Source organism: Cheilinus undulatus, linkage group 16, assembly GCF_018320785.1.
Source record: "Cheilinus undulatus linkage group 16, ASM1832078v1, whole genome shotgun sequence".
Classification (NCBI taxonomy): domain Eukaryota; kingdom Metazoa; phylum Chordata; class Actinopteri; order Labriformes; family Labridae; genus Cheilinus; species Cheilinus undulatus.
Genome location: NC_054880.1, coordinates 9,512,978 through 9,524,836, shown reverse-complemented (window position 1 = coordinate 9,524,836; position 11,859 = coordinate 9,512,978). Strand labels below are relative to the sequence as shown.

Sequence of the window (11,859 nt, the reverse complement as noted above, 5' to 3'; positions counted from 1 at the left end):
ACTAATTAAAACTTTGACACAGAATCACGTTCCTCTGATGCTTCAACCAAACACATCTCAGTCTCCGGTGTGCTCCGCCAGCACATCTATTGTCAGTGGGATTAAAAACTGTCACATGTCCCCTGGGCTGTCAGTCCCAGCCTGTGTTTCTCTCCTGAGAAGACGTCTCAGTGTTATTAAGAGAACGAGCTGTGTTAATTACCACCTGCCACCGCCTGCATGCTTTCCTTTTTTAGGTCAGATTTGTCCAATTATTACGGTCCAAAAGTAATTTATTCACTCATTCATCCATCCATTCATCCGTCCCTGCATGCCTTCATCCATCTATGCATCCGCCTATCCATGCATGCATCCATCCATCCATCCATCCATCCAACTATGCATCAATCCATCCAACCATCCATCATCCATCCATCCTTCCATCCATCCAACAATGCCTCCATCCCTCCATCCATCCATCCATCCATCCATCCATCCATCCTTTTATCCAACTATGCATCCATCCATCCAACTATGCATCCATTATGCATCCATCCTTTTATCCAACTATGCATCCATCCATCCATCCATTCATCCATGCATCTATCTATTCATCCATAAATCCATGATTCATCCATCCATGCAACTATCCATCCATCCATCCATCCATCTATGCAACCATCTATGCATCAGTCTAGGCATCCATCCATCCAACTATGCATCCATTCATCCATTTTGCATCGATTCTTTTATCCAACTATGCATCCATCCATCCATTCATCCGTGCATCTATCTATTCATCCATAAATCCATGATTCATCCATACATGCAACTATCCATCCATCCATCTATTCATCCATCCATGCATCCATCCATTCATCCATCCATCCATCTATGCATACATCCATCCATCTATGCATGCATCCATCCATCCATCCATCCATCCATCCATCCACCCACCCACCCATCCATCCATCCATCCATCCAACCATGCATCCACCCATCCACCCACCCATCCATCCATCCATCCATCCATCCATCCATCCAACTATGCATCCATCCATCCATCATCCATCCATCCATCCTTCTATGCATCCATCCATCCATCCATCCATCCCTCATCCATCCATCCAACTATGCATCCATTCATCCATTTTGCAGCGATTATTTTATCCAACTACGCATCCATCCATCCATCCATTCATCCATGCATCTATCTATTCATCCATAAACCCATGATTCATCCATCCATGCAACTATCCATCCATCCATGCATCCATCCATTCATCCATCCATCCATCTATGCATCCATCCATCTATGCATCCATCCATCCATCAATCCACCCATCCATCCATCCATCCATCCAACCGTGCATCCACCCATCCATCCATCCATCCATCCATCCATCCCTCCATCCAACCATCCATCCATCCACCTATGCATCCATTCATCCATCCATCCAACTATGCATCCATCCATCCAACCATCATCATCCATCCATCCATCCATCCATCCATCCATCCATCCATCCATCCATCCATCCATCCAACTATGCATCCATCCCTCTATCCATCCCTCCATCCATCCCTCCATCCATCCATCCATCCATCCATCCATCCATCCATCCATCCATCCTTTTATCCAACTATGCATCCATCCCTCATCCATCCATCCAACTATGCATCTATCTATTCATCCATAAATCCATGATTCATCCATCCATCCATCCATCCATCCATCCATCCAACTATGCATCCATCTATGAATCCATCCATCCATCCATCTATGCATCCTTCTATGCATCCATCCATCCATCCATCCAACTATGTACCATCCTTTTATCCAACAAGGCATTCCGTCCGTCCATTCATCTATGCATCTGTATAGTCATCCATAAATCCATGATCCATCCATCCATCAATGCAACTATCCATCCATCCATCCATCTATGCATCCATCTATGCATCCATCCATGAGTCCGTGCATCCATCCATGATCAATCAATCCATTCATTATGCATCCATGCATTATCCATCCATCCATCATCCATCCATCCATCCATCCTGCCAAAACAAGTAGTGGTGTTAGTATGTAACAGGCAGTGTAACAATCTCTTGAACTGGACCAGAAGCAGTGGTAAACCTACCTGATTTAATTGTTATGTACCGGTCATCTCTCATGCAAATAAAGAAGAATAATGAGGTAGACACCAGAGAAAATACAATTATTCCATTCTTTGACATTTCTTGACTACAGCTCCTGACCTCCCACTGTGACACATGCTCTTGAAGCACATTTAACCCTTATTTGCATTAAATTCAAATGAAAGACCAATCAATATTTTATCAAGTCCCTCTTCATTTACTCATTTCTATGTAACCATGCTATCCCACAATGCTTTGGACACTTGTGAATAAAGCACACTTCAAGCTGCACCTGGCAGTAACATTGATGCATGCCAATTTGTACCCATAGGAAACGCTGGATGTGCTGCACATACATATGAACTAGTCCAGCATCATTAGCCAAGCTGTACGAATCTTCACAGCAAATGTGATATATGTACATATATATTCATATATCTGGAACACGTCTGACATATCCAGTGAGAGTCAGCGTATGACACACAGACGCAGAAACATGCTACACAATATCTTTCACAGATTACACTAATGTTACATGTTTAAGGTGTCAGTTTAGTGAATTCAGGAGCATGGTAGAGACACTTTACTGTCTGTAGCAGAAATGTTATCATGTTGTACTGCTTTGTTCCAGGTGAAACATCAATCAATCAGTCAATCAGTCAATCAATCAATCAATCAATTACAAAGCCATTTCTGAGGCTTGAGGACTCCAGTGTACCAGTAAGAGCCATTATTCACAAATGGCGAAAACTTAAAATGATCCTTCCCAGGAGTAGGGTTGTGTATTGTTTGGGTTTTACCCATTACTGGTGCTCGATTGATACTTTTAGAAAAGTGACAATGCCTAAATGCTGCCTGAATCGATACTTTTAAGAGAAAAAAAAGTTTTAAAAGTAGGCAGGTGAATACCAGCAGCCTCTGTGGTGTAAATGATTCAGAAATAAGATGCTGGTAGAACCTATGAGTAAACAGATGTAACTTCACATACATTTTGTGCCTTTCGTTTGGAGTGGCAAGGAGTGTGTTGGGGGGGTGAGGTACCAAGATGAAGCACCTAAATCGGTCTTTTAATTCGGTATGGTAGGGATCGGATGTGTTGGCACTTGTGCTATGTTGGTACCCTGGGTAGGGATTTTGATATGTCCCTACCCAGGAGTGGCTGGCCTACAAAAATACCCCAAGTACCCATCAAAGACTTATACAGGATGTCACGAAAGAAATCAGAATAACATCTAAAGGCCTGCAGGCCTCACTTGGCTCAGTTAAGGTCAGAGTTCATGATTCAACAATAAGAAAGAGACTGGGCTAAAATGGCATCCATGGGAGAGTTCCAAGGTGAAAACCACTGCTTTGACAAGGACATCTTGATGATCCCCAAGACTAACGAGACAATGGGGGATTTTACAATGATGTAAAAGACTCATTGCCAGTTATTACAAGCTCTAGCAGTTGTTGCTGCCACAGGTGGAACAAGCACTTCTTAGGTTTAGGTGGCGATGACTTCACATAAGGACAGGAGGGTTTGAATTGTTTTTTCCCTTTATTAAAGAAAATCATCATTTAAAAACTACATTTTGTATTTACTAATCTATCTCTTAAGTGAATGACTGACATGAGACAACCACATTTTCATATAGAACTTTATTGAATATATCTATATATTAATGTATTTGTATATATACCTTATTTTTTGTCTCTCACGGTGAGAATCAGGGTTTTGTATTGCTTCCACTTTTCCATATTGTTCTCTTTATATTTATAACCATCTGCTTAGTGGAAATCTGCCAGTTTTCCATTTGAAGAGTTTCAGAAGTGACTCATGTCAGTAGCCTAAGATTTGGAAAAAGGAGCGGTGACTCACACGGCCTTAAAAACAGATTTACACATCCAAATGTAAACTGAAAACCAAGGAACACAACATATGCTTCCTACATGTGTCAGAAAACCTTTTACAAAAGGTCATATACAAGTTAAGGACGCGTTTTTAGCGTTCGTTTAGATTTTCTGGAATCAATACACGTATATATCTTTCTGAACATAAAAAACAACACAGACAACATTGACAAAGATCTTTGAGGTCACTTAGGCTACTGACAGTCGGTCACAGGCAGGCTTGAAGCCTTAATAGCCCAAAGTTACAAGTGTTGGAAACAAAATAACACTAAGAATATCTACACAGTTCACCACAAAAAATAAATAGATTCATAGAAATTCTATCGCCTACAATTACACACTAGTCAGAACATTAAAAAACACTGATTATTAGGCTACGTTGGTAATGTTTCAAAAAATAAAATGGATAATCTGTGAGGAATGTATGATTTTAAACAAACAACCACAGCCGAGGCTGAAAGGGAAACTGAAGCGTAAAAAAGAACTTAAAGTAACATGAAAACAGCTCAACAATAACATTCACTGTAAAAAATAAAGTTTATACGCTAATTTAGAACAATATTTGACAAAGTATCTCAGTATCTCTACAATAATGTGATCCACAAATATGGAAAAATAAACAAACAAAAAAAAAAACACTTTTAGAAATAATAAATGTGCCCTTGTGCAAGGCACATACCCCCCAATTGTTCCATAAAAGCTGCTCAGTAACCAGCACCAAACTGGTTTTACTGGGTGCCCGAGCGGACGTGTGGCTGAGCAGTTTGCTGATAGAGAGCATGCACGCTCTGTCAAACAAATCCAATTTAAAAAAAAAAAAAAGATTTAAAGATGACTTTACACATGATCACCCTCTGGATTTTGTGCACATGCTTTCCACATGACACCACTGACTTTAAGTCCACATAGGCAAGAGAAAGAAAGTCCTTAAAAGGAACATAAAAAAACTATAAAAGAAAAAACATTTTAAAATGTATAAATACCCTGCAATAGCCATTACGATCATAGAAACACCAGCAACATGATATAAATACTCCAAGAGTTACAATCTGGTGTAACCTAGAGACGATCAATCACTCTGAATGAAAAGACAACCCAATGATTATCATTTACAGACATTATGTGCTTTGTTGAATGGACTGGTTATATACTCAATAATACATTTATTATTCTAGTTTGTGAAATAGTATATAGTTATAGCTAGAAGAGGCAGACCAAAGAGGAAGTGAAGCTGGCCGTTGTGCTCTTTTCTCTTTCCACCCTCCTCTTATTTGTTCAAATGCAGTAGAAGTGCATCCAAAGTTCACTGCCGCTGTCCAACAGTAGGATCGAGGACTTCTCAATGGTCTCAGTCTAAGATCTTGTCCTGTAGATCCATAATGTAAATCTCTTCTTCTCAAAAACACCCTCAAAAATACACTTCCCTCTAAAATCTGATTGTTCTATAGAAATTCTCTGTGATAACTCTTTAAATTTTTTTGATAATGTGCTTAAAATTTTTGATATTTTCCAAGAGTAGGTAAGGATCTTGCTTCAGTAAAATGAAATATCTGAGTAATATATGTGTATTCAATTCTGAGTATTTCAATCTAACTAAAACCTCTCCCCCTGAGTGTAAACTGAATTGCCCCCTGCCCTGGTGCCCTTAGTTGCAGCCCTTTGCAGGAACACTCAACAGATGACTGCCTTGTAGCCTTTGGTATCCATTTACTGTCACAAACAATCATGAAAACCCTGAAACCCTCGTTGTTTGGCTGTGAGATTACAAAAAATGTCCATCTTTCCAGGTACTTTCTTTAACTCTGTGGGTTCAATGAGCAATCTTTAAATTACTGCAAAAGCATGACCACGTAGTGCTGCAGATTAATACCGGCAATTACAATGTAGTCAAATAAATCCTGGAGTTTTTAACATGCACAGAGGTGGCCAGACCCCTGACAACCCCAGAGCATGGGAACTTCCCTGTTGTGATTTATTGATGATGTTAACACATGTGTGTTGGATCAGGAGCAATGGTACTAGCGTCCTGGCTAACAGTCGCCTCATTTTGGAGCTTAAAAGTGTATCAAGCTATTAGGTTCTCATGTTTTAATTATTTATTCATGCTACTTTTTAAACAGTGTCACAACTTTTTTGTCCATTATTGCCACTTCTTTTAGCAACTTTTAACCCCTTTTTTACTACTTTTTTTTGCCTTAACACTTTCTTTTTGGCGCTTTTTGCCAATATTTGCCTATTTTGCCACTTTTGAACCATTTTTGCCATTTTAACCTTTCTCCCCCTAATTTCTTGCCCATTTTGCCACTTTTTGCCCATTTCTGCAATGCCTTCTTGAGACTTTCTGCACATTTTAGCCCTTCATTGCCAATTGTTGCCACTTCTATCTTCAAGTTTTCACACTTTTGTACTTTTATGCCCATTTGACCCATTTCACCATTTTTTCAATTTTTTTTGCCAATTTTTGCCACCTCTAACCCATTTTTTGCCACTTTTTGCCCATTTATGTTGTTTTTGTCACTATTTGTCGTTCCTGCCCTTATTGCCCATTTTTGCCACTTTTTTGTGCTTTATGTCCATTTTTAGCTATTTTTGCCCTTCTTTCCAATTTCTGCTACTTTTTGCCCACTTTTACCTTTATTGACCATTGTTGTCTATTCTTTCTGCAGCTTTGCCCCCGTTTGTTAATCAATTTTTGTAATGTTTTCTTCAAATTCTGCCCATTTCTGCTCTTAATCCCCCAATTTGCCAATTCTTTCTGCCTTTTTTCATGTTTTTCCCTCTATGACATTTTTGCCCGCTTTGCCATTTTTGTGCTTTTTACCAATTTTTGCCACCTGTAACTCCATTCTTGCCAATTCTTCTTTTTGCCCATGAATCATGAATTTTGGCCATCTTTTTTTAGCCATATTTTGGTGAGAGAGCAATATGTCCAGAATTTGCATCTTGTAGCTACAAGATAAAAAGAAATAACAACAGAAGTTGTTAAAAATTCTGATTAAAATTCCATGAGTATGTGCAGCAAGCTTGACTGTATAAACTGCATCTGTTGGATGGTTATGCCATCCCATCTCATGGCCTCTAACGGTGGAAATGTGCTCTTTAGAAGTGTGGCATAAGCTCGAGTCTGCAAAGTTTGCATCAAGTCTTAACTTGCAGGTACTTTCCAGTGCCAGAATTCTTCTGTACTGTGAGTTTCTGTTAAAAAACTTTAATGCTAAATAGTTGACTTACATCCAGTCCATCTGCCTGCTGAAATGCTGGGTTTCAAAAACCCTACTGTATTTCTTATCTAGAAAGTAAAATTATCTCAAAGCAAGAGGAGAAATCTACATCCCTTTGGTCACACTTCAGCAATCATTTCACACATTTGAACAAAGACTGTAAAAATCCACTGTCAGATTCAGTAACTTGTTTCAGATGGACATTTGTTGTAGTTTAACCAAACTGTGACAGCTGGCAGTGGTGTAATGGAGGCGTACTGGGTGAAGCTTAAAGTCTATGGCTGTGCCTTTCACTGGGAGTGCTGAGGACGCCCATCTGTCACTGTAACTACCTTTGACACACAATGAAAAATAAATAGGCTCACAGTGTGTCAGCCTCTTCCTGGTGTGTCTGTGTCAGTCAGTTAGATACGGCTGAGGTCAATCTCATGGGACTAGAGGTTAAGTAGCTACTGCTGACCTGGAACTGGCAGTCAGCTCATCATTGAGCAGTTTGTCACTTGGATCAATGTACCCATCCGTGGCGCTCTGTTCCAACTCTATTTTAAAAAGAACAGAGAAATTTGACTTCAACCATCTGGCCACTTTTTATTTGATTATAAATGATGTTTTAATAAAGTGCTGTACAGTTTAGAATACCACGGAGGATCTATTTGATGGTAGGAAAGTCAAAAGACATCAAAAATTCAAGTCGAAATGGCCTACAGAGATGCTAGTAAAAGCTTGCGATTAATTGCAAAATTTCTGTAGTTAATCATGATGAATCTAATCCTTTTTAAATTGCATTTACAATGCCACTATTTTGCATTTAAAACTGTTTTTTTAATATTTGATTTTTCTACTGCCTTCGTCTTCAGGACATTCCTACTGGTTGTAGCCTGGCCGTAAGTGTATAGTGGTCTTCTCTCTTGTGTTATTCATCCATACACAGCTCTCTGGTTTTCATGTTGGTTACACTTCTAACTGTAAATATAGCCTGCACAGACAAAACCCAAATTTGACAATGAGCATAGACATTCAGCGCTATTTAACGAATAATCTACACAATAGGACACACCTGAGCAACAAAACACACCTGCCAGTCACATGTTCCAATACTATAGCTCAAATATTAAATGGATCATACAAAGCTTTGTGTGATCTGCTTATCAAAGCAAACAGTTTAAATCCCCAAAGCAGCAGACAAAATGTAGTAATGGGAAAAGATACAGAGCTCTCCTGCCTCCTCAGCAAGGCACTTAACTCCAGCTGCAGCACAGAGAGACTGTTGGTGCCAAAATAACACATACCCTTGTGCTAAAGCTTCCACTGCACCACTGCCATACAAATCACATCCAAGAAGCATGATCATTTTAAGGCAGTTGTCATGAGTAAATGCACAATATTAAAGGCTTCATGTTTGTTTGTGGTATTTAGCATTTTCACGCGGTGGTCATTTTTAGCAGGAAGCTCAAATTCTGCAGTGATGTTGGACTATTTTGTTCTGGCGTTGAAATTCAAAAATAGTTTCAGCAATTTCCAATCTGATGACTTGGATAGTCAAGACTTGGATCTGTCTCAACTGGGACAGATTAATTCTTTTTTAGAAGCTGACATTTAGATATAAGAAAATAAAAAAAAAAATTAAGAATGGTGTTGCTGTTTAAAAAGAGGCCATACAAAGAAGTGACTTCCAGTCAAGTGTGTTATTCCTTATTTGTTTTAGTTGAGTTTTTCATTAATGACATATCTGATTAAGATGTTTTGAAATACAGTAAAAACAAAAAGTAAACAGAGGGTCATTTTTGAGGACACTTTCTGTCTTTTGTAATGACTACATCTATGAACACAGTCGGCTTAAAGTCACCAGTTAACACAGTCACTAAGTAAACTATTGCACCAGAGGTGTAACATCAGTGTGCAGAGGAAAACTTTGTAGGAACAAAATGCAGACAGTGTTTACTGACCAGCTAGAGACAGTTATAATCTCCTTGAGTGTTTCCATGTTTGTAGTTTACATCCCACACAGAAGATATCTGTATAAAGTCTGAGCTCTCTTGTGTGCCCTCTAGTGGTGCACCCCAGTAATACATGTCATGTATAGGGCATGACACAGCGGGAGGCAAATGTAAAATAGTTGTATGCTAAAAACAATATAAAACATGTAGAACCCTCTGAGTTCTCGCCTAATTACAGCTGGGATAGGCTCCAGCCCCCCTGCAACCCCAAATGGGATAGGCAGTTTAGAAAATGGATGGATGGAACACTCTAAGCCATAAAATATATTTTAACCATTTTGTCTTGCTTGGGCTTATTGTCTTAAAAAGCTTGTGAAACATCAACACTGTCATCCACAGTCAACCTCTAAACAACTTTTTTTCAGTATAACCTGGGCTTTAAGAATATGTGTGGGTTTAAAAAGTTTTTAAAAGTTAGGGGACTATAAAGACAAAAAATAGTTTGTTTTGCACAAACTTCTCTCTTATTTCTTGGAGACCAAAAAGTGACAAAATAATCATTCTGTGAAAAACAGACTTCAAATTTCACATATTTACAAAAAAAGTCCTTGCCCTTTTTTAAACTGGCTGATTATGAGCCATTATTCAAAGCAGTTCCTGTATGCAGAGACACAGGGGGACACATCACAGGCTCTCTGTGTCTCTTTCTCTCTATTAAGAGCTATTCAGGCTGTCTCCTCCAGTATCTAAGAGTAGCGACGTGCTGTTTGATAAAACATGACGCAAGGAGGGAACAGCCTGCCATTGGTTGTCACAGCCAATCCTTTGTGGGAAAACAATATGATGGCTAATGCTAAGCTAGTTGCAAAAAACAAATCAAAAATGATTAAAAAATGGATTGAAAGACACTAAATATTAAGTTACTGGTGTCGACTTAATCTTTAAAGACCCCTGAAAATCAGCTAAGTTCAAGGCTTGCTAGAAAAGCCTCTGTAAGGTCTGTAAAGGCATGGATAGCGTTATTAGAATAGCACAGGAGGTAAATAAAGTAAGTGGCTACCATTTATGGTTCAAAAGTTATTTAACTTCAGATACTCTATGTCTCTTATTGCCATATAGAACAACGCCAGTCTCAGAGGGTTGATAACTTATGAGCTAGATGTTGACTAGATGTTAGCATTTAACCACTTGCTGCCAAAACTTACTATTTTGTTGTGTCCAAAATGCAATTAACCAGTAAATCAGTTGTTACTTAAACTTCTTAGCTAACAGTTACATAAGCAAGGTAACAGTTATGTTAGCTACCTGTCAGACATTTAACCTAGGAGGTGGTTTAATGCTGTTGTGTCTTACTTTTTTGGTACCTAATGGAATTAAGGATGGTTTCACAGTAAATGTTTGAACCCCCTTCCAGTCTTTACTATTTAACTTTCATGTTTGCCAGATTCCCTCAGTTTACATGACTGGTAAACCTGAAAAGCAGCAGTCTGTATTTGAGCTTCCCAAGCTGAGCTTAACTTAAGAGAGAAATGGCCAACGTGTAATTTTAGCTGAATTATTATCATGGTAGTTGGATACCTCAGGCTCAAGGACAGAAACATTACTGTCGAAATGTCACCCACACATTTTCAGCCCTACTTTTCCTCTCTTCCGCCTCAAATATCTCTAACATCTCCACCTTCTCTGACTCTTCAACACTCCCTCCTTCCTCTCTGAGGTTTTAAACTGGTGTCGTTTTTCTGTTCAGTGTGTCTGAGTTGCTATCCCTGTCCCTTTTGGCTGTCAGTCGGTCCAGGGTTCCAACGTTGCCCCTGTCCCTCTCCATGGTGGCTGTGGATACCGGAGCTGGGGTGGCTGGTGCTACGGCAGTTGTGGAGGTATTCAGCGGTGCTGCATTCTGGGCTGCAGCCGCTGCTGCTGCCAGGTTGGACTTGGAGTGAGATGGGAGTGTACCGCTGCTGACCACCGCTCCTCCCCCTCCACTTCCACTCCCTCCGCTGCCGGTTGAATCTTTTGGGAAGTAATTGTGGAGCTGGTACAGCGTGGCGCGGTCAACCGTGCCGTAGAGAGGCGGGGCACCTCCTCCGAGGCTGCCCAGCTTAGAGTCCCTCGACAGGGTGTACATGGAGATGTCTCCGCCTCCTCCGCTCCCACCGCTACTGGTGTGGTGCGGGTTGGGCAGGGTGGCCACAGAGAAGGGAGGGGCCGAGGGTGGCAAGCTGAAGGTTTTGGAGGCACCGATGGGTGAAGTCTCCTGTGAATGCGGCGGGTCGGTGGAGCGTGAGCTGGAGCGAGAGCGCCTTCTGAATCGGTAGCTGGGCAGGCGCAGCATGGCGTGTGTTGTGCTCTTGAAGAGGTCAGTGCGAGAGCGACAGCGCAGCTCTTTGTTCTTCTCGATGTAGATGTTGACGGCGAGGACTCCCACCATCTCAGCCAGGATGAAAGACAAACCGCCAAAGTAAAAGGACCAGCCGTAAGAGTAGTGCCACTTCTTGTCCTCGTCTTTCTTTGGGGAGATGTCGCTGAGAGCTGCAGAGATGTAAACGATCACTCCGATGATGTTGCTGAGGCCTGGAGAAAAATAAAAGACACTTACTGTAAGTGTTCCCCGGAGACACGTTAACCTGCAGCTTCATTAAGTGTTCCACAGAGGAGGCAGGCAGAAAATGAAAGCCAACAGCATA

The 11,859-nt window shown here is 40.5% G+C and overlaps 1 protein-coding gene across 1 annotated transcript in view; it reads right to left on the bottom strand.

The window, feature by feature from the left end:
* Positions 1 to 6,587: 6,587 nt before the first annotated feature.
* LOC121523275 (voltage-dependent calcium channel gamma-4 subunit-like) overlaps positions 6,588 to 11,859 on the bottom strand; it is a 41,746-nt gene continuing 36,474 nt past the window's right edge. The window contains exon 6 of the mRNA XM_041808083.1: positions 6,588 to 11,746. Within this exon, the coding sequence (XP_041664017.1) occupies positions 10,896 to 11,746 (851 nt within the window). The 3' untranslated portion in view covers positions 6,588 to 10,895. The remainder of the gene's footprint in view (positions 11,747 to 11,859) is intronic.